This window comes from Schistocerca nitens, chromosome 4, assembly GCF_023898315.1.
Source record: "Schistocerca nitens isolate TAMUIC-IGC-003100 chromosome 4, iqSchNite1.1, whole genome shotgun sequence".
Lineage (NCBI taxonomy): Eukaryota > Metazoa > Arthropoda > Insecta > Orthoptera > Acrididae > Schistocerca > Schistocerca nitens.
Genome location: NC_064617.1, coordinates 320,039,537 through 320,064,008, shown reverse-complemented (window position 1 = coordinate 320,064,008; position 24,472 = coordinate 320,039,537). Strand labels below are relative to the sequence as shown.

Here is a 24,472-nt window from a genome sequence, read left to right as displayed (position 1 = left end):
GACAATTGATTGTTTTTATTCAGAAAGCAACAGATATGGTAACAGCATCCATCATAAGGATGAGCAAAAGACATTATAATTCATAAAACTTTTGATCAGTAACTACATAAACACAACTAAAACGAAGTGTAACTCCACGTATTACGATCTGTCAGTGCTAATCATTGTGGATTTCTGTCATTACTACTTGAGTCTCTATAAATATCCATAGATAGTAGTGCTAGCATTTCAGCACTCATAAATGAGTTTGCGATGCGTAAGTTGGAAACAATCGAAGAAAACAAGAATTCCGTTATACAGGTAGGAACTGGTGCTTACGTATTGAGGAAAAATATAAGCAAACGAGTCATCCAAGGCATATGGAAAACAATGTACTTGACTTTTGATGGTTAACTGTGTTGTTACAGTCTGCCAAAATAAAGACTGCAACAGAACCGAACTTCTCAACGTGACGAATGTGAGAAGGACAAATATTTCCTTTTCCCCTTCATTCTCATGCTTAAATTATTTAAAAAAATGCGCTGAGACAGATTCGATTAAACTTCAAATGTGCCATTTAATTTCTCAGCCAACTTTCCTCCAATGAACCACCATATGTTCAGTTCGAAATGAAGTTTGACTTTGGTGAAATCAAGGTATTGCAGAATTTTGTCAGGACCAAAAATCATCTGAATGATGGCAGATTTTCTTGTAAGGAAACCGTCCACCACACGGCGAATTTAAAGAGGTCGTGGCGAGTCGCCTACCCGGTAGCTACTCCTCCTTTCCAGCAGGAAGTGTTTACCTAGGCCATGGAAACGCTTTCACACAACCCCGCTAGTTCCAAGGTACGCTGACAATTGGTGGATCTGTGCGATGTCCTAGTGCCAAAGGAGAAACACAGAACGAAGTGCCACAAGTGGGGCAGTACTGTGTGCATCCTGCCTTCTAACACTGAAACGCCCGACATCTCTCCCATAAGAGTCCACCTGCCAATGTTTTGTTTATCTGGAAGTAATAAATAACGCCAAAGGAACTGACCCTGAGATGATAATTAATACAATGAGCATATTTTTACTGTATCTTTAATCATAATGTGTGATGGAGGTTGCAAATTTTTCAGAATAAGTTTTGTAACGGGATGACTGCGATCAGTTTAGCTACAGACTAGAATGAAACAAATTTTATGGAAATAAATGCAGTTATAAAATAGTTAGTTACATTTTTGCAATTGATGCACCTAATCTTTTCACCTAATGTTCAATTCAAATGCCGCGCGCAAGTGCAGTTTTCACGTTTAATACATGTAATATTATTTCTAAAGCTAGGTTGTACAATATACCCACCGCTATAAAAACAAGGTACTCAACATGACCTTAATAGGAGTTGTACGACTATACACATTAGCTTGCCAGTGTGGGCTGACAAAGTTGAACTACAGATTCGAACTTGGTACATTCCATTTTTCCCATTGACATAATAACTTGGTGAACAGAAGCATTGTCTAGATTTTTCTTTTACGATCTAATTATGTTGTCGCATCTTTTATCTTGTCGTCTGATTGATCCAAAACACTTACGTAGTATTGGTCAGCTACTGGTCTCCCCCCTCCACCCCCCCCGCCCCCGCCCCCTATAATATAATAAATATAAAGAATGTCTTTTGCAATCAAGATGATGAAAGTAAAATGATCCTGGCGATTTAGCTACGCCACTTTCCTCAGCAGCTATAACAACATGACGTTTCGAACTCTGCCGAGATTCCATTCAGGATTCTTCAAATGATTTTAGGGTTTAGGTGGATGAACGCTATTTCTGCGTTAGGTAATGGATCCCAGATCTCACCCACAATAACAAATCGTAGCGTAAAATCAATTTATTTTTTAAAAGTATCCATACATCGTAGAAATCTTAGTTTCCGCATTTGCGGAAACGAAGTCCATCCTCGTCCATCCTCGCTTAATGGTGTACATATGACGTCCGCTGTTTCATTCATCCTCATCATAAAGCATTCAGTTCTATATAGGACATTTTCTCGATATTTTCGTCGTTTTCAAGAGAAATATGGACACATTACTATTAAATTTTTCTTTTCTGAAAATAAAATAATCCCGTGATCAGGCCTAGAGGACAATGCGATTTTTACCGGCCTCTGTATCATTCTGACATCATTTAAAGATGAAGGTTTAACGTGCCACTCTCGAAGCTGTTGTCAGCTTTCCAGACTGCTGCTTCTCATTCAAGTATCCCTTCAGCTGGGCTCACGAGAATAAATGCACCCCATTCCAGTCGCCTCACCTACGAAACAATCACTGGCAACACCGGGAGCTCAACCTCGGACCTCCGCACGACAGTTAGACTTTCTGACCGCTCAGTTTCTTTCCTTTTTCTGTATCTGTCGAAAATAGCGTTCTTACGTAAGTAAAAGAAATTTGTATGAATATTCGTTGTATATAATATGCGTCAAAGAAAGAAATTTGTCACAGCATTGTATTTCTTATTACGCATTCGAACGAAAACGTACTTTGATAAACCGTTTAAACGAACTTTTTCATTTGTCAAGTCGACACTTGGCTCACTTTACAACACGAATAAAATTTTTGGGAACAGGACCATTCCTCTACTAAGAAAAATAATATTTTCCTAGCCCTTGTTTTTGGAGAAAGGAAGAACCGCAGAGTGTCCTTGAAGATCCGCTATCATTTCAGTAAAATGTTGACTTGGAAACTATTAGATTTAGAGCATCATGGTTTGCTGTAAAACATTTATCAGCTCTCAAAGCTATTTTCAGAATTTCAATGTGCGTCCTACTCGCCACTCGTAGAACATCAAGGCGATATTGAGTTCTGCCCAAGAAGGGGTCGCTGCTGAAGTATCATTTCTGATTGCTTCATTGACTAGTGCCGAACGGAACCAATGTCAACCATTGTTGCTGTGTACACGTGATCCTTGAAGTAACCCCACAAAGCAAAGTGTAATGGAGTCGCATAGGGAGAGGGCGGGGGCCATGTGATAAAATCATCACGACCCTTCCATCTCTCAGGAAATGTGTCATTCAGTACATCCCGCAGTACGGGGCCGCCATCACACCCGAAGATGATAGACGGCTGCAGCTCTTCAATCAGCGGTAGCAGCAACTGTTCGAGCATATCAAGGTAAACATTTCCCGTTACGGTTTCTCTGTGAAGAACAATGAGCCCATCACCGTATCGTGCATTACCCCGCACTTAACATTAAAATTCGGGCTATCACAGTTGTATTCAAGCTCGCTGTCTGGGTTTTAGGAGCCGCAAATTGTAATGGCCTCCTCCCACCATTTTCATATATTCCAAATCAAATCTGCAGGAAATCTCAAATGGGATAAAAGAGCATTGAGAGTTGTAAACGTTTCACAATAAACCAAGACTGTCCATCTGTAACAGTTTCCAAGTTATTATCTTTTGAAATGACAGCAAGGTTCTAAGGACATCCTGTGTTGCTCTGGTGTGCTGTCTGTTTAGCTGTCAGTAGAAATTGAACATCAGATGGAGTAAGAAAAAGGTTAGGGCACGAAATATTTCGTAGTGTTTTTACATGGACCATCGCGGATTCGCCTCAGATGACTGAGGGAAACTGAGGGAAACCTAAATTAGGAAATCCAATTGGGGATTTGAGTTCTTTTGTGGAGAACCAATATCCATTGTGCTTACTACTGTCCATCATTGTTCAGATAAAGTTAGCGTGACATGCCACATAGGGTCTCAAATTTGCGAATGCGATATACACTCGTATAATGAAAAATTTTGACCTACTTGCTTCGATATGCTTTTCATCAGTTACTTCTGTCCAGTTGACAGATCTAAAATTTATTTTCGCCTTTAAGAAACATTTAATATGAGCAAATGCTAAATATGAAGATACTTGTACTAGAAAAACTGTTTCCCAAACAGCTGTTTTTACTGTTTCACGCTATGGACAGTGACTGGTTTCTGAACGTAAGGTTCCATTATCACGTGATTTCCACAGTCTTTAATGCAAAAGAATATGTTACAGTCTTTTTCATAGGAGTATAACTTTTATAGATACTTTAAAACTAACTGCTTGCATTTGATAATGGAGTTATATTTTCTGAAGCTTTTTTACTCTAGAAGTCGAATTAACAAAGGTAACAGTTTGTAAAAAAATATGCTATACATCCAAGTTTATACGACAGCGGACCCACAATACTTCATTGAAAAAACTAAAGCAAATATTGACTAATTTACTAACTCCTTATGTAAAACAGTGTCTTAGGTGTCACAGAAAACGGAAATCTTTTGTATCCAGAAAGAAACTGCTCACAACAATCACAATGTACGATTGTTAAAGAAGTTTAATTTAAGTATTTTTATGTCAAACAGTTTTTATAATTTTTATTGATTTACGATGCATTTCGACCTCTGGTAGCTCGTCTTTACACAGAGAAGGGAAGGCCTCGGACACGGTCAACCGATTCGGCTCATATTTGGCAGGTCGCTTGCATACAACTTAAAGTGAAATACTAATATATTTTGGCGCAATAACCCCGTTTTTGAGAAAAGTACCCCTAAAGTTCATGACGCGCATTCGAATCAGAACTGACGGATAATTGAAAATAGATTTTTTTCATCAACGTAGATAGGGTCCGCAAAAGCGTATTTTCCTAAAACTGGTAGAAAGAAACTTTTTCGACTACCGCTCATGAACCGGTAAGGTATGCGTTGTTAAACGAAAGCGCAGTTGGAGTAGCGACCAAGGCATCTGGCAGGGAACCAGAGAACCTGTGTTGTATTCGCTGTTGTAGTCCGCAGTTTTTTTTCCGCATCGAAACTGGTAGGACTAGGTAAGTAAGGTATAACGTCCTAGCATTGTAAGGAATTTGTAAGCCTCGTTGTAAGAAAACGAAGGATTGCTGCGAAGGCGAGCATTAGACGCACTTTTTCGCATAAGGAAAAACTGACCTTTGTCGCAGTTGGTTAACCAACTCGTTAAAAAAATGTGCAACAAAAAGACTGTTGGAGACTTAGTTCTCGGCCAACTAGGCCTTAGGCCTTTGTCAAAAGTAGACAACATACACACACGCATACACTTACGCAAACGCAGCTCACAATCACATGACCACAATCTTTGGCAGTTAAGAGTTAGCCTATCAGTCTGGCTCTAGCTGCCAGAGACTGTGGTCATATGTGTGTGTGTGAATTGCATTTGCGTGAGTGTCTGCATGTGTGTTTATGTTATCTACTTTCGACAGAGACCGTGTTGGCCGAAAACTAACTCTCGAACAGTCTTTTTGTTGTGCCTTTCTGCATCATCGCTATATAGTGAGTAGCAACTATCCTTTGTAAGCCTCGTTGTAAGAAAAATAAATATTGGTACATTCCATTCTGGATTTTCCGTCGCTAAGAAATATGTACGTTACCAGTTCAAAACCTGAGAAACTGACAAACACAATTTAGAAAACGTATCTTGAGGACATTTTAAAACCATGCGTTGCTTATAACAATTTTTGTCCGATACTGAATTCTTGGCGTGGACAACCTAACACCGCCATGTGCTTACAGATGACGAGGGTCAACCGACGCACAGTCGAAGTAATACCGTCAGACAGCGCACTTGTGTGCCAGCCAGCTATGTGATGTTTATTTTTATCGCCAAGTTAAAAACTTTTTTCAAGGATTCAAAATTGCGGATGCAATAACAATCCACAGCATAATTTATGATCGCCGGCCGCGGTGGTCTCGCGGTTCTAGGCGCGCAGTCCGGAACCGTGCGACTGCTACGGTCGCAGGTTCGAATCCTGCCTCGGGCATGGATGTGTGTGATGACCTTAGGTTAGTTAGGTTTAAGTAGTTCTAAGTTCTGGGGGACTGATGACCACAGCTGTTAAGTCCCATAGTGCTCAGAGCCATTTGAACCATTTGAACCATAATTTATGATCAGCTTACAGCAACGACTTTTCGGGCAATGTTATCGTATGAGTTGTATGCTTCGAAAATTAATTTCCGAAAAAGAGATATTTTAAAATTAAATCACGTTTGTTTTCCTCCGAATCTTCGAAAGGAATGATGTACATGCGCGTAGATTGCGTTCCTTAAAAAAATAGTTCAGATGGCTCTGAGCACTATGGGACTTAACATCTGAGGTCATCATTCCCCTAGAACTTAGGACTAGTTAAACCTAACTAACCTAAGGACATCACACACATCCACGCCTGAGGTAGGTTTCGAACCTGCGACCATAGCAGTCGCGCAGTTGCGGACTGAAGCGCCTAGAACCGCTCGGCCACCGGCCTGCGTTCCTTAGATATTCTTGGTGCCGACAGTATATTTGCATTTAATGCTTACGAAGCAAGTAGGCCTACCATCCATCTAGTTATTCGAAGGAAAATGAGGACATGTAACAGAGTGAGAGACAGTAGCGGTCGCGCGGTTCCAGACTGAAGCGCCTATAACCGCTCGGCCACACCGGCCGGCCAAATCATTTAACACATTTATTTGCCTACCTTATTATTATTCCCCATTATTTTACTTACCTCTTTAACCATCCTGTTCCTATCAATTTCGAAATGGAAAAAATACAAATAAAAAAACTGTAGAATAAAGCCGACAACCGAACACAGGCTTCCGCTCAGCAGCCAGATAACTTTGTCGCTACGCCATCGGCTCTTTTGTTTAACACCTCTTAGCTTATGGATACGTAAGCGGCAGCCGAAAGAGTTTCTTTCGTCTACTTCTGTGTAATTAGACGTTTGCGACGCATTATATGTGGTTGAAAAGTTCTCAGTTTTCAATTATCTATTATTATCCATCAATCGCGTCAATTCTGTGTCGACTGCACGTCAAAGCTAGCGGTTGTTGAGCCAAAATATCTTGGAGTCTTCGTTTTAGTTAATGCAGAAGCAACCTGCCAAATATGAGCCGAATCTGTTGGCAGTAGCTAAGGGCTTCCCCTTGTTAGTTTTAATTAATGATGTAAAGTATAGGCAGCACAAATAAACAGATGTGACAACAAATTGTTACTAATCCATCTAGTTGTTTATGCTCTCTAGAGTATTGCAAAAATGATCGAAGTACCTGTATTTTACACAGAATGGTATCCTGTCTTCTGTTCCTCAAATCACCGGCGCAGTTGGCAATTTGCTGTTTGGATGGTTGGTCGACTTCATTTACCGGAAGGGATATGTGTCAAAAATTAGTGGCTTCCGTATTATAAACGGAATAGGTAAGTTTACGCATTGTATTTATTTCTTGTGTTTAGACCCTCTTTGCAAGAGTTTTTATCTAGTGTGCTAGTTAGTGAGTGAAAGCAGTAAATGACACGTTATATTAAAAAAGGCGTAAATAATAATTATTTTTAGTCATTATTTCACTATCCAGAATGATCTCGGGGTCTGTTTAGCAATTTCTAGATTTCCAACGGCCGGCCGGAGTGGCCGAGCGGTTCTAGGCGCTACAGTCAGGAACCGCGCGACCGCTACGGTCTCAGGTTCGAATCCTGCCTCGGGCATGGGTGTGTGCGATGTCCTTAGGTTAGTTAGGTTTAAGTAGTTCTAAGTTCTAGGGGACTGATGACCTCAGAAGTTATGTCCCATTGTGCTCAGAGCCATTTCAGCTAGATTTCCAATTGGATTTTCGGTAACCGATTGGGGAGCACACTATCTATTGATTTGTTTATTTAATATGACTGCAAGTATAGCTTGAGAGAGTACTCGAAGCCAAATTATTGACCAACTCATTAGGAATGCACACAGTCCACTGTGAATAATCTCCAACTCTCTGCTTGAGCAAGGTGTAATTTATAACTAAGTATAAGTGCCAAATGGAAACATTGTTGTGATCTCTCTACTTTACAACTGAAAGGAAACAGCCCTCGGTCACAATTTTTAACGAATTAGCCGGGTTTCAACACTGGTAGGAGTGTCTTCCTCAGAATTTAAATCAAAGAATGGTCTATAACATGCTCACAGAATTATGACTAAAAGCGTATGATACAGAGTATAAGTACGGAATCATCGTGAAAGACTAGCAGTACTTATATGTCATTTATAAAATAATAATTATGCCAAAAGGGCATTAGTCACAAAGATATTTAAGATAAAACTGTGATGACGAGCAGCCCCTAGTCGCCCTTAGTGACTCGCCATCATCATTTAAATTCTGAGGAAGATACTCCTAGCAGTGTTGAAACCCAGTTAATTTGTTAAAAATAGTGACCGAGGGTTGTTTTCTTTCAGTTGTAACTATTCACTGTCTCTGAACGTGCAGCCACGTACAAAATTTTGTCTCTCTGCTTTGCTTTTATCTCCTTCCATGTCATATCCTTCTCTTGCCCCTTGGCAATGTTTTAAAGAGAAGTCATAGTGACATTACTAAATGCGACGTTCTCCAAATACGTGATACTGACATTGTTTTCTTTGAGATCCTATAAAAGACCTCAAAAACATATCAGCAACCATGTTATATCGAGCACGAATGCAGACAGTCGTGAAACTGAACTCTTGAAGACACAGTAACCATCAGACAGAGCGACCATGAGACAGTTTCACACTCATTAAAAGTCCCAACACTCTGTGCTCAGTACAAACCTTGGTTGTTGCACCAAACAAGTAGCACCTAACTTTCACAAAGGCCAGTACAATCGCTAAAGTCCAGTTAATGAATATTTCACACTTCATGTGCACGCGGCTTGCAAAAAGGATTGTATGCTACTCCATCTACCTCAAATTCCTGGAATAGTTCAGAACCAAAAACCATCTTAGAGATGTCCTTGCTTAGGTAAAAATCCTTACTCAACTCTGGATGAGAAAGAGGAACCTCCAAAGGAACCTGTTTTATACTGAAACTTCCTGGCAGATTAAAACTGTGTGCCCGACCGAGACTCGAGCTCGGGACCTTTGCCTTTCGCGGGCAAGTGCAAGTTTGGAAGGTAGGAGACGAGATACTGGCAGAAGTAAAGCTGTGAGTACCGGGCCTGAGTCGTGCTTCGGTAGCTCAGATGGTAGAGCACTTGCCCGCGAAAGGCAAAGATCCCGAGTTCGAGTCTCGGTCGGGCACACAGTTTTAATCTGCCAGGAAGTTTCATATCAGCGCACACTCCGCTGCAGAGTGAAAATCTCATTCTGTTTTATACTGTCTGTGCTTGGGCATCCCACTCACAATTAGTTTTCTTACCCATCAATGTACACAAATCTGGCATAGCCAGAACAGTCAGATTCAAACCTATTATAAAAACAGTTAGATCCCAAAATTCGATGAAGCTGCTTCTTTGTCATAATGGGAAAAATTTCTAATTAGAGGTGAAATCTTTCATGCAGTCACAAAGTTTCACAATAATTTAGTTGTCCCTGTCTGAGCTACAACTTCTCCAAATTTACTGTTACATCAAACTGTTTGTAGACACTCAACAACATATCCAGAACTTTTTATTATATTTCCCCCAATTCTCTTCTACCATTCACACTTCATCAATGTATGTTGTCAATGTCTTTCTGAGATATGACAGAAGAGTGCTCTTAAGACCTCCAGTAAATGCAGCTGAAATGATTTTCAACCCAATGGGTAACTTGCAAAACTAATAGTAACATCCATATTATAAGAATGCTATGAACATTCAACATGGAGGATGCAGTTAAATTTTCCAGTAGCAGTATAGGTCAATTGAAGATAGAACCTTAACATCCTGAAGTTTATTCAGTAACTCATCTCGCATCAATGGTCATGTTTCTGGCACAACAATTGTATTAATGTGCTTGGAATCCAACATCAACCCAAAACTATTTGCCTTCTTTGGCACAACTAACAATGGACTATTATATGAGATGACATAAGATTCAGTTACACCTTACTACAACATTTTCTCAATTTCTGCTGCAGCTCTCTCTTTGTAGATTACTGGTGTTCGAAACTGTCTGACAAAGAATCTCTTTTGTTCCTTAAATTTGAACTGGTATAAAAATCCCTTAATAGCATCAGGGTGTTCAGAAAACACTGAAGAATGATGATGCAGTACCTCAAAAATATTTCGTTTTACTTCCATATCTACCTCCTAAATACAGTCATCCCAGTTCATACTGTCTTATTCAGTACTAACACATCTTTGGCAATCTAGTAATAGAACTGTATTGTCTATACTCGTATTTACAACAGACCTCGATTCAAAAGACAATGTAGCCCCTGTGAGAACTTTAAGACAGTCATTTGAGCTCTTCTCCCTAATCACACACTCAAAAACACTTAACTTCAGTGTAGTGCATTACACTCACCAACACTTCACTATGACCCAAGTCCATCATATCTTGGCATGTAGACAAAAAATAACTGCCAATATAACATCAGTAGCCAGTCTAGGCTACTTCAACACTCCTTCCATGGATTGCCCCTTCACCTTGTTCCTCCATAAACGAAGAGTAGGCCATGAACTAACACCATTACATCTCTGAAACGCCAGCTCACTCATCATGGACCCCTGGCTACCCATACCAAAAATGAAACATATAATACTTGCATAAATATCTATTTGGATCATTGGACCCACTATAGAATTTGCACACTCTCTTAGAGGAAAACCTCCCTCACATTTTAAAATTTCATACATTCACCATATTCACAGCACCCAATTAGTTGCTGAATGCATTTGTCAGTCATGTGGCGATGGGCTCACAGCCCACACATTATTCCATGGCTCAAATGATCACACCTACACAATGCATAGGCCTGAATCTCTATCATTCCCATGACCATTTCTGTAATTACTTTAAAGTCTAGCATTGCTATTACTACTGCTTCTCCTATAATGACTTTACACATTGCAATCTGATCTGTTGTCCTGATGCCTCCACCTGTCATTGCAATACTTGTCCCAATGTGAATCATATCACTGATGACGGTAATTTCTATTTTGTTGCGTCCTAGGATCAGCATAAACGATTATTGTTCCCATCATGGCTATTCTCATCCCCACTGTTATTCTCCAATTCCTGTTACAAACTCTGAAAACCCTCCAAGTCATCTTTCATATAAATGGCAAGAATATTTGAATGTAAATGTGAAGGAAGTTTCATAAGACAAATATAAATGAATTAAGCTGGGCCGCAAGAATTATATAGGAATCGATTTTTTTTAACAATGTGTATTCAAAGGATTTTACAAGACCACTAAATCCAGAACTGCTAAAATTTTGCGTATATAGAATTGTATATTTGACCCTATCCTGGGCTGCCTCAGACCAATATCCAGACAAGAGTAAGTACCTAAACTCTTCATATGATGCACAGGTTATAATCATTGTACACATATGTACAGTAGTTCATGTTTCAAGTATTCACTCACAAATTCAATCTTGTGACCAAAAGGCCAAATAGGTTGGAGTGAAAAATCGAATTGATCCAGTCAAGGATGAGTGTTGTTGGCGAATTTCTAACAAAACTGAAACTATTTGACAGTTAAAAATGATTATGATCAGAACTAGACATGTCTTCACCATGTACAGTGTCTCTATGAAAATCACTACACCCAGAATGAGTTTTTCTCCACTCATAATGAAACAAAGGAACTGGCTCATCTTCATGCCTTGAGTATTCCTCATCAATAGGTACATGGCCCTTACTATGCTGTGGACCTTCAACATCTTTAGCCATCTTCTCTCTTCAACATGTAAATCTCTCGTTCAACTTTTGTTCTTATTCCCTTCCTCTCTTATTAATTTCCATTTGATCTTTTTTAAATCTTAACAGTGACCTTACTTTCTCTGACCCACCAATCCTGATAGGGAACAACACTACACTTCAGCTCAATATTTGCCACTAAATGAACATCAGAAGAACATAGCTCATCAACCTGCTATATTACTTTGTTGGACTATTGTTGTAGAACGCTTTTATTCTTCAAAATTATTTTCTAAACCTTCAAAAATTGTGGCATCACTTAAAATCTGTTCTTGAATTTGTGTAACAACTTGCTGATCAGGTTCACCCTTAAATCTATTTGAAAACTCTGTTGTATTCCTCTCATATTCTTGTGTTAAAATTTGAAAATTATTTTGCAAATGTTTTTTAGTTCATTCATCAATAACCAACTGAAACTGACTCTTACTTCTTCCTTAGTAATAAGTTTACCTTCACCATTAGAAATTCTTTTATCAAACTCCATATGTAACTCTTCCTTTAATTGTGTGGCCAACTCAGTAAGTTACCCTGCACCTCTTCACTAATGTTTTCAACCTATTCTCTTTATCTGTCAGTAATCTCCTTGTGATCCACAGCTTTACTTTCTATTTTCACTAATAAAACCTTATCCAATTCTCTATTATTAATCTTGCTACTGGCTTCTGACTTTATGAATTGTACTTCATTAATCTCTAGTTTTTTTATCTATTCTTTCAAATAGCTTTTCATTAATCCATAGTATTTTATCAGGCTTTTTAAACTGCTTCTCACTAGCCTCCAGTCTTCTATTGAATCCTCTTGCAATTACTCTATTTTCATCCCTCTTGGCCAATAGTTACTCCAAAACAGACTGACCAAATATCAGTTTTGTAACTGACCTAACACTTGCTGTTCAACCTGAACAGGACAAAGTGTAGAAGCAGAAGAAGGATCTGCTGATGCACCACAGCTATTAACACATTCAAGTTGCTGAAGAGCATCACAAATGTGTTCATTCTCACATAACAACACTCCCTGAACTGGTTATTAGCACCACCAAAAAAGGAAATAAGCAAAAATCTTGAAGTCACGCCACAGATCTCAGTCAAAAAAGATTCATTTTCAATATACAGAAAAAGTACATTTCGTATGGTGTTAGACACACTATGCTTGTTCCTGTGTATTCTTGTGTATTCCTGTGTATTTTAATCAGTTAATAAATATGTGATATTGAAAATTAGTATAGGTCATCGCTTTACAACTGAACACTCACAGTCCAATTTTTTTTGCAGGAGTGTTCTCTCATCTGGAAATATGCACAGTCTACTTTTACAATGTCCATTTCTATATTAGTAATCACATAGTCTCTTGGTATACACAGAATTGTACCCTCTATATTTCACTAATTCACACATTCAGTTCTTGTACAGTTTTAAGTCCACTATGTATTATACTCCGTATTTCCTTTTCGATTTAGGAAAAATCAGGTAATGGTTATTTTGATCAGGTATATCAGTCACATTTCAGCATCCTAAGTGTATATAATAAAACTTACAAATTTCAGTAGTAATTTCTTATCATTTTTCATGTGACTTAAGCAACACCAGTTCTCCTACTGTATCTTAGTTAGTTTTCACTTTATCTGTGCCTTTTCTGACAGGTTTGCTGTTGTATATGGTATTTGCTAACCATTGCTTTTCTATTAATGAGACATAACTGTTGGAAGGGAATTTGACATTCTCCTTAATAACATTAGGCTCTTTTATTCCTTCCATAATTTGAGTAGCTGTACATCCTGTACTTTTGAGCCCAAGATTAATATACTTTTAATGTCTTCCCTAATTTCTATGCTTATCATGGCAAAAGTCTGACAAAATCTCCCTATCTCCCTCTTGTGTAGCATTCTGCATAGTAAGTGGCCATGTACTTTAATTCGACTTCCTGAATCTGCATACTAGCTTCCGATTTCTTGGAAATAAATTCTGACCCATTATCAGATAATATAGCTTTAGTTTTACCTATTTTTACAAAATAATACTATATCACTTTATCACACAGAGCTTTGCCTTTGCTTTTTCTCATGAAGTATAATTTAATGAATTTAGAAAACAGTTCAAGGGCTACTAGAATATAATGCAAACTTCTTGGTGTTCCTGATGATCGGCCAAACAAATCTAATGCTACTAGTTGTAATACTTCATTGGGTACATGAACCACATGGGACCTCTACTTTTTAATTGGTTACTTCAGATTTTTGACACAGGTCACAGGTATTTAATCGTTCATGTACTCTTCTAGATATTTTATTAAAATCACATAGTACTGACACTTGTTTTGGAAAAGAAAAGAAAAAGAAATACTTTGCGTTTTGTAGAAAATGGAATTTTTAAAACCCAGACTGAATATTAGGACAGTCTTTCCAGTGTGTTGGCAATGTTCAGCACAGGCATGAATCTTTTTACGTTGAAGAGTAATGTTTTCAGGCTGAGGAATTTGTAATAGTTGAAATTGGACTTGCAACTACACAGCCAGGCTAATTTCAATAATGTGAAGATTCAAAACTGATATCAGTAAGAAGTGGTGGATGAGGTAAATACGAAGGGACTGTCTGCAGTGTACATTTAAGTAGCCGTACTTGCAGCCAGTACAGGTGTACTGCAACTTAGTTTGCACTGGATGCTGTGTCCTATGACTGGCAGAAGAGCTGAGCCGACAATGACGCCCTCTTGCACACAGGTCTGTTGGGTCCCGCGGTGGCGCTGGTGGTGGTGGCGCTGGTGGGCTGCGACTCGGCCGCCATCGTGGCGTTGCTGGCGTTCGGCGGCTTCTGCATGGCCGCACACTGCTCCGCCTTCTACATGAACATGCAGGCCATAGCGCCCAACTTCGCCGGCACTCTCGTCGGCTTCGTCAACACCTTCGCCAACATATCGGGCATCATTGTCCCTTATGTCGTCGGAGCTGTCACCAATGAAAATGTACGTCATATCATATCACTTGTGGCAAGTAGAAGCAGCTTCACACCTGGTCCACACTGTGGAAGTGATTAAAAAAAGATACCACTTTGAATCTCAGAGCAGCTTAAGGGATGTAGAAGTCGAATCGAGCATTATTTGCCAAATTGCCATAATTCGAAAATGTAACAGTGTGGTGCTATGACATACGGCCGGGATAGTGGGGTGCCACTCCATATCCGCATCCAGTGACGCCTGTGGGCTGAGGATGATACGGCGGCCGGTCGGTACCGTTGGGCCTTCATGGCCTGTTCGGAAGAAGTTTAGTAGTTTAGTGGTGCTATGGCTGTGACACAGCAGTCCCCAACGAGGAACGCACGAAAATGTTATACTGTAGAATTCAGTTACTGTAAGCATATGCTTCTGTGGCCATTGTCACTAGAGATGGGACGTTCGCGAACTAACGGGTCCAAAGGAACACTTCGCCAAGATGAACGGAAGGGGCGAGGAACGAATTCTAAGGAACGGTCTTTCATAGTTCACTTCGGTCGCTGATTTCTACTTATAGTTCCCAGGAACGGGAAACGGTCGTCTCGTTCCCGCAACGGCACGTCGGCCGGTCTCGTTCCAGCCTCGGTCCCTTTCCCGTCTGTCTTGGTCTCAGGTCGCTCGGCCGGACTCGGCCTTCTTCGTGTGGTCACTCGTCGCAGTTCCACTGCCGTCTGTTCGTAGTTCAGTATCGAGTTGTTGTTCGTTTCGTTCGCTGCGCACGTCCTTTCTAGATCAGTTTCAAACCTTTTTTGAACTCTGAACTTCTGGTTCTTTTCGTATTCTATTCAGCGTCCATGACCGGTAATTAAAATATATTTTATAATTACATAAATTACTTAAAATTACGTGGTATGTAATAGATACATTTTTTCGGGTAACAAAACAGCATATCAGCTTACTTCACTATTTCGATAAATAGCAGAAGAAATACTTGTAAAAAGGCAAGATTTTTTTTGTTATTACACACGCAAAGGAAGTCAGCACGGCACACAACAGTGGCCATTTTTCGTCTTTTTTTGATCCAAGGTAAAAGGGCATGTTCATTGTTATGGATGGCAGACCGACTTACAACCGAATGAAGCCCCCGCTCCATAATCGAGTGTCTGGTGTCAAATTTTGTAAAGAGAATATGATTACTTCTACAATATTATTTCAGTGGTACAGGGTGGCGCACGAAAAATCGGCCCCGAGTACTAGACTCTCATTGTCACCCACCAGTCATCATCTATTGCTAGTAGGTTGTTGTTTGCATTAGCTTTTTTGTTATTTCTTCTCTGCCTAATTATTACATGTTTATCTATTGTGATCGTAGCGGTCAACAAATCGTGCGTAACTGGCGAGCAGTCTGTACTCTGGGCCGGTTTTTCGTGCGCCACCTTATATTATTTCACTGCGATCAGCCACATAACGCTGCAGCTGGCTTAACGAGAGGTTTTGCAGAATCAAGAAAATTACAAGTGTGTGAGAATTCTGTTATGAATAAAAATTCTGTACTCCAGGGGGGAGGCAAGTGCCCCTTCTTGGCGCCTTCCATCTCAGTCACCTGTGCTACTAATTTTTCATAAGAACCACATAACAAGCACAAATGAACGGTGAACGAGTAAAAGTGAACGGTTCCCAAAAAAGAGCGATCACCAGTGAACTAGTTCCCAAGGATGAAACAGTTGGTCCATCTCTAATTGTCACAGTAAATAAAATTCTTCTGGATTTGTGATGTGTGTGTACGACGGCCGACGTTTCGGGCACTATGGCAAGTCGCCTTCCTCAGGGCGTTTCCTCTCTCTCTTTTTTATTTTTTGCTAACTGCTGAGTGAGAACAGTTTGGTTGTTGTATACTGGCGGAATATGCAACTGAAAGGCTACATGCTTCTGGAATTTACGAAATCGGGTGCGAGTGTGGACTAGTTTATGCAGGCGAGACGGGGTGACCCATTAGCACATGTGTATCTGAACATGAAAGATTTATCCAACTAAAACAGCACATCAAGTCAGCAGTGAAGAATACTAGGATGAGAGCGGCAAACAGATAGAATTTAGAGAAGCCTGTGTACTGGCGAAACAGCCTCTTATGTTCAGGAGGAAGATTAGAGAGGCGATAGAAATAGCCAAGCGAACAGTCGGCATGAATAGAGAGCACACGTACCGCCGACTTCCAGCGTCTTGGCTGTCGGCAGTAACAGCACTATGGAAGGGCAGCTCACAAGATGCAACACACACAGGCACGAGTGAGACCACAGCGGCCATAAGTGTGAAGAGTACTGGCATACTCCAGCCGGCACTACGCAGCAAGTAAACACCACTACGTCACAACGACTGCCAGTTTCCCATTAGCTTTTTTCCACCAGTGGCAAACAATAAGGCAAACACTAGTCAAGAACGTCTGTTTCCACCAATGAAAAGAGATAATGAAAACACGAATAAAGGGCGTTTAACACCCCTCCTCCTCACGTTCAAAGGCCTATCAGAGTTCGATAACAGCCTCTTCCGCCAGTACATAAGAACCAAACCTTACTCATTCAGCATTAGCACTTGCAATAGTGACTGAGAGGTCGGAACTTTTGCACATTGACGTAGAAAAATTTAGAGACAGTGCAGTTACTGATTAAACTAGGTCGAGGTAGTTGCTTAAGCTGAACAGTAAAAATCTAGGCAAAGTTTCAATTGATATCCACAGTTGCTTCCATACATGCGAGTTTTCTGCTTTGTTTATAGACAAAAGCTTGACTACTAAATAAATTACTGTAACGCCACTAAATTGTTGCAGTATTAAGCTGCACTATACATGTATTATTGCAGTAAGCTCTTCGGCATGAGTTGCTGGGAGGTCTGCTGGTTTTGATGATGGAATCTTAAAGCCGAGTGTTCAATTTCTATTAATGTGTGGAGAACATCAATTTCTAACAAGTATATCAGTAACTAACTTTTATTCTAAGGATTACAATAATAGAGTAAGCTACTGATGGAAAGCAAAAAGGGATTAGATCTGAACTCTCTTATTATTCTTAAATTAATTATTTTCACAGTAAATGTTCGAAATATATGCTCCCAACACTGCTAAAAAGTAGATCTTTAGAGAAATTTTGATGTAATCCTCGAAAAAAATTAACAGCTTGTCACAAACGATCGTTGCCTCGAAAATTCTTGCATCTCGTTCGTGAAAAATGTTGACTTCTGTGCAGTCGTCGTTGATTGGCTGGCGTTAAATAGCCGCACTTCTGCAACGTTTCATGTTTGATCTATAGCGATGTGGCAAATTTTGTTCGAAATGAGATTCCTTAGCTCGCTCTTACATAACTATCACATTTTTAACGTGAAACCTGAATAACTTCCGAACAGAAACCATTTATTAACTGTGTACCTTCTTTCCACGCTTCTTTCTACATTACTAGTACATCAACAAGCTCGTTAACTCTTACATAATATAACTATGATAAACACATGTTTGTTAAGATTCAGTGTCTCCCAGCACCAATGTAAAGGTCGCTACTGGGAAGGGAACCAACATGTAACCGTCAGTGGATATACAGTGGCTATACATGAGTACCTCCAGAGTTTCAGAAGATGAATGTAAGACAACTACGCGACATACAAAAAAATGGAACATATCATTGGATAGGGGATCTCTCCAAATTTCGATTCGTAATACACGACATGGCACAGTTGCGTTATGGGAAAGACATGTCAGAAAATCTAGAGAAATCATCTGCTATGCATCAAATCATTTCATGTCTGCAGATAGGCAATCCAGTGAACAGATATCCAAAGCGGGCTGCTGTCGCACCTTCCTGAGCAATTCGTATCAGCGACTTCAGTGAACTGCACAACGCACTGACGTTTGGTGCATCGCAAATTTTGCCAATAATGAGCACCTGTAACGTGAGTTAAGAACTTGGAGTCTCTATCCACTGACACAAGGCTATTTTCTGCATATTTCGTAGTTTCTGCTGTGAAGATACTTATGAATAATCTTGAAAGAGTAGGTTCATTTCGCTGGAATGCTGTTTGCGGAGGAACTGCTACCGATGAGACCCATGCAGACATTCTATTGCCATGACTACTGACGTAACCCACCCCTTCGCCATCACTGATGAATGTACAGTGCGCCTGTACAGGGATCCCATATGACTCCACACGCCCCACACCATTACAGAGCCTACACCAGCTTGAACTGTTCCCTGCTGACATGCTAGATCTATGTATACATGAGATTGTCTGCATCCCCGTACACGTCCATCTGCTCGATACAATTTGAAACGAGACTCGCCCGACCATATTTTCAGTCATCAACAGTCCAATGTCTGAGTTGACGGGCTCATGCGAGACGCAAAGCTATGCGTCGAGCAGTCATCAAAGGTACACGATGTTTCCTTGAATGGTTCGCACGCTGACACTTGTTCATGGCCCAGCATAGAAATCTTTAGCAATTTGCGGAAGGGTTGCACTTCTATCACGTTGAACGATTCTCTTCAGTCGTCGCTGGACCCGTCTTTGCAGGAACTTTTTCCGCCCCCGGCGATGTCGAAGATTTGATGTTTTACCGGATTCCTGATATTCACGGTGCACTTGTGAAACGGTTGCACTGGAAAATCCCCACTTCATCGCGACTTCGGAGACGCTGTGTCCCACCGCTCGTGCGCCGACTGTAACATCACGTTCAAACTTACCTAAATCTTGAGAACTTGCCATTGTAGCAGCAGTAACCGACATAACAACTGCACCAGACACTTGTTGTCTTACATAGGCGTTGCCGACCGCAGCACCGTATTTGATTACGCATGCCTATACCAGTTTCTTTGGCGCTTCAGTGCATTTCTACAACTTGTTGACTGTTATTTTTCAATCCTACCAAGTTTCAACGTGCACCATTGCTGAAGAACAGCCATGTTCCATATTGTAAAAAGAAGTTTGTTAGTTCCAAACTTAGGCCTTAGTTTGAGAAAGAAATTTCTCAGCATGTAGGTCGACATTGTTTGAAAGTGAAACATGAACTGTGGTAAAGCAGAAACAAAGAGAATAGAAGCGTTTTAGATATGTTGCTATGGAAGAATGTTGAAAATTAGTAGGACTAATAAAATAAGAAAAGGAGAAGTTCTCTGTAGGATCAACGAGGAAAGGAATATACATGATCGTAACTGCATCACTAAGTGGGTATTCCTGTCAGTATAGGCAACCACTTTACGTCGTCCACACTTCCACACTTCAACACTTCATCTTCTGCCCAGGGGAAAATAAAAATTAATGGCTTGCTCTTACATCATGTACTTGGTGTACTAACCAACCCAAAAACACACTAATCCTAATAGGTGTAATTATTAGGTTGAAAGTGAAGTAAATGTTGATGTAATGTTTTTCAGTACACTATTCTCAGTCACCACTAAAAATATCTGCACTTTTACCCATTACATTCTGTATGGGAAAGACTGGCTAAAAAAATGGACACGGTGACAGGGTATGTGTTAAGATATCAGGGAATATCTTCAGTCAAACTAGAGGGAGCGAAAGAGAGCAAACACTGTGGGGGAAGACAGAGATTTCAATATATCGAACAATTAATCGAGGACATTGAATGCAAATGCTACTCTTCAATGAAGATGTTGATGCAAGGGAAGACGTTGTGGAAGGCCACATCAAAGAAGAAATAAGAAGATAGAATAGTAGCATAATATATAAAGAGTTGAGTTAGAAGCTCTGGCCTTAAAGTTCAACTCATTAACTGTTTATGTGCCGAAATTTGTACCTGACATTGTGAATGCGTTCAGGTAAAATCACACCAACATTTTATGTCTTCAGCGTGGTTGCTAAAATTCCCACGACGAATCGAATATGCAGAAACTATTCCACTCTTATTCAATTAGTAAACGATGTATAGTTTCAGAGATTGACGCATTCTTACTACATTTTCCCTGAATGTTGTAGTCACTGTAAAATCTTATAACTCATAATGCTAGTGAATAAATTAGCCATAGTAAGCTGTATGTACACGAAAGTTTGTTCACGTCGTTATAACAAAGAAGTCTATAGATGAGGTACGCGATATGAAGTCTCTATAGATGAGGCACACGATCTTACACCAATGACAAGGGTAGAACTGTATGTAATCCCTGACACTGAAATCGCACTGTGGCCTTCTCTACGAAACGAAACGGGGACAGATAGAACAAAAGAAGTAACAATGGTGGAGTCCACTAAAATTAGGCCTCTTCGATTTGTGAAGGGCCACTCTAGGGAGGACATGGTCATAAGTGTTCACACACGCGATGTTGATCACGTAATATACATGGGACTAAAAGTAGACACCGTAGGGGAGAAGAACTGACCATTTTTGTAAAGCGAGTGATACCACCGGAAATGGTAATTTCCGGTGGTATTAACATACCATTTTTTTCTTTTACCTTAGACTGAAACACGGATGGACAACTCAAAACACAACTATAACTACAGTTATAGTTAAATTACATTGATTATATCCAAAGTTGGGCTGCGTCTTGTCATTTGCAGAAACAAACCCCCTACAGAACATTTATCTGCACGTCGCTGCAGACTAAGAGGTGTTTGGAATTCTGCGCTTCATCGTAGTCGCATATCTCGCCTTCTTCAGTGTAGACGCTCTTCTACATGTTGGTTTTGTGCCTCTTCATTCCCATTGTTAGTTTGAGCGCCTCCCATGTCCCAACTGAAATGTGGTAACCAGTTTTCGGAGTATCCATGGTAATGCAGAATCGACCAGGTGATCTTCTATTCCACGAGTCGATGTGATGAGATTCAGGTGAAAACGACGGTGGAATTGGTGCCGATTTCTCTAGGAGAATCTTCAGGGGTCTCTGAATTACGGCGGCCTTCCAATATTAACTATTGTGAATCTCTCTCCTGCTTTTCCAGTTTTTCTGCTACAGTTCTCCTGATATGTGGGGCTTTCATGCCAGTAAGTGGGCAGGTTTTTCTGTCTGGGGTTTGTCTTAAGAAAGCCTTTCATATTCAGAATGGTATGTCCTTTCTTCCAGGAGTGCTAGTTTTCCAAAGTAAGCAGGAAAGCTTCTGTGAAGTTGGAAGGTAGGAGATGAGGTAGTGGCGCAATTAAACGGTAAGGACGGTCGTGAGTCGTATTTGGGTAGCTCAGTCGGTACGGCACTTGCCTGCGAACGGCAAAGGCCCCGAGTTCGAGTTTCGATCCGGCAGACAGTTTTAATCTGCCAGGAAGTTTCGTTAATATCCATCCGTTAGTATTAATATTAATAGTTGTCTCATTAAATGTTAGATGAATATGGAATCAGTTTCTCCAGTTTGTTGCGACGTACTCAGCGGCTGAAAAACGCAGTGCTAGGTCTGATGTGCAAAAGATATTGGTATGTACTCCCCAATTGGTGTTTCTTATTACTCAGTATCCTCGCAGTAGGGCTTAAAAGTCAGAATGTAGTCCAATTTTACACCCAGCTGCTTTAGGTTCTGGCAATGGGGAACGTGTTAGACGTTACAGGTAACATATAATTTCATTTCTGCCTCCCTTTTTCCAAATACGGTAAATCTCGACGAGTTCGGTGATGACGAGTAGGGGCGACCCTCTATAACTGGATAATTCTGCAACATTACGATCGACCTTATTTTCTACCTCCCCGAAAGTTACTGCAGCATCATGCCTATAGATAAATACCGTGTTGTCGACAGGCGACCACTGTGGCCGAGCGGTTATAGGCGCTTCAGTGCGGAACCGCGCTGCTGCTACGGTCGCAGGTTCGAATCCTGCCTCGGGCATGGATGTGTGTGATGCCCTTAGGTTAGTTAGATTTAAGTAGTTCTAAGTCTAGGGGACTGATGACCACAGATGTTAAGTTCAAAATGGCTCTGGCACTATGGGACTTAACTGCTGTGGTCATCAGTCCCCTAGAACTTAGAACTACTTAAACCTAACTAACCTAAGGACATCACACACATCCATGCCCGAGGCAGGATTCGAACCTGCGACCGTAGCGGTCACGCGGCTCCAGACTGTAGCGCCTAGAACCGCACGGCCACTCCGGCCGGCCAGATGTTAAGTGCCATAGTGCTTAGAGCCATTTGTTGTCGACAAAAACCGGCTGATTATTAGTACAGATGTTGTATGGAAGGAGACTTTATAGGGTAGCACATTATTTTGTGCTTTCCATCTGCATATTCTTTCTTGCAGAGTGACATAATATCTTCCATTCCGTAAAAGACATCTGAAGAACGACGTTAGCCGGTAATCCATTGTGGTCAGACATACCTTTCTTACGGAAATATTGTAAATGAAATGATTCTGTGGCATTGACTGCCAGGAGTCCCCACCTGAGGAAGTAGGGCCGCCGAGTTACAAGTCTTTTCAGTTGACGCCACTTCGGGAAACTTGTGTGTCGATGATAAGGAGAACAATACAACACCCAGTCCCCGAGTGGAGAAAATCTCCGATCCGGCCGGGAATCGAATCCGCGCCCGTCGTATGGCAATCAGACGCGCTGACCAGTCGGCCAAGGAGGGGGACAATATCTTCTGGTTTACTGTTTAACATGTTTGTGTAAGATCGATAAAGCGCTGATGTAACATACTACATGAAGATACGAAACAAATTACGTAAAATTATCAGAAAAAGATATTTACGAGCGTGCGATACTATCAGGCCGCTACTGATACTTTTGGAAGCAAAAAGCTTAACACGTTCGTTACTACACACAAGGCATTATTTTTTGGTCAAAGACACGGTACCAATAATTCTACAAATAACTGTTAACAATTTTACAGCAATGCGCTATCCATCTGCATGAACAAAGAAAGGGGTGTTTGAAACATAGGGAAGGATGCTTCGCAGAAACTGATCCCTGCCCAGGCAATGGCCCATGGGAACCACTTGACGTTTGCTTCATTTCTGCAAGTAATTAGTTTTACCGACTGCGTCTGCATGTCTGTGTCCTGCTGCCGATGCGTTTAGAAAGCTGCCGCATAATACATGTGGGATACGCAACACTGTTTACGTGAATTATTACTCTACCTGTGCGTTTGCGTAGTGACGTCACAATCGTACATCTTTACGTAACAAGAAGATAACGTGAGCAATTAGCAAAACGACACATGCGTGGAAAGCATCTTCAAGAAGATCCGAACAAGCAATGCTCGGCGCTATCATTATCTCGACGATACGCTAGGTAACCCTGCTTTTTCTTCCACGTGCGTCGACTGCTTGCGTTTCTGATGTAACGTGTGAGAAAAAGCTCGACGAAAGCAAGTGTGTTTCAATTCACGTATTAACGCCACACATGCAATTTATGTAGGGGATAATGTTAAACCGTGTAAAGCATTTTTTTTTTTTTTTTTGGAACCAATACGATGAGTTGCAACAGTACAGCTCACTGAGCTTTCTCTCACGCCTTTGAACTCCGAATTTAGTAAGAATTTATACGAGACAAATCACTGTAAATTACGGTTACCGAGACCTGACTCCAGGTGGAAATTTTTACACCATATTAAAATACAATAAACTTTGATAATACAAGTGACTACGAAACAGTTGAACGAGTATTTCTGAAATTGTATGTGGGTACATTTATTGGGTGCAGCGCATCACAGTGTCGGTTTCAATTGAGGTAGCGGTCATGTTAGGATCAGATCATATCTTCAAGCAACGAGACGTGAAGACTGTGTGAAACTGACTTTACTGTCCGCCTCGGTAGCTGCACGGTCGACGCGGCGGATTGCTAACCGAAGGCGCCCGAGTTCGATTGCCAGGCTGGTAGGAGATTTTCTCCGCTTGGGGACCTGGTGTTCTGTTGTCCTTACGAACGTATAACTGACAATACACTATTGCCATGGCTGTGTGGTATGCCTCGAAAGCCAATAAATTATAA

The 24,472-nt window shown here is 40.7% G+C and overlaps 1 protein-coding gene across 1 annotated transcript in view; it reads left to right on the top strand.

Moving 5' to 3' along the window:
• Positions 1-24,472, top strand: part of LOC126252278 (sialin-like) — a 72,584-nt gene that overhangs the window by 33,913 nt on the left and 14,199 nt on the right. Inside the window, exons 5-6 of the mRNA XM_049953151.1 lie at positions 7,064-7,196; positions 14,353-14,594. Of these exons, the coding sequence (XP_049809108.1) occupies positions 7,064-7,196; positions 14,353-14,594 (375 nt within the window). The remainder of the gene's footprint in view (positions 1-7,063; positions 7,197-14,352; positions 14,595-24,472) is intronic.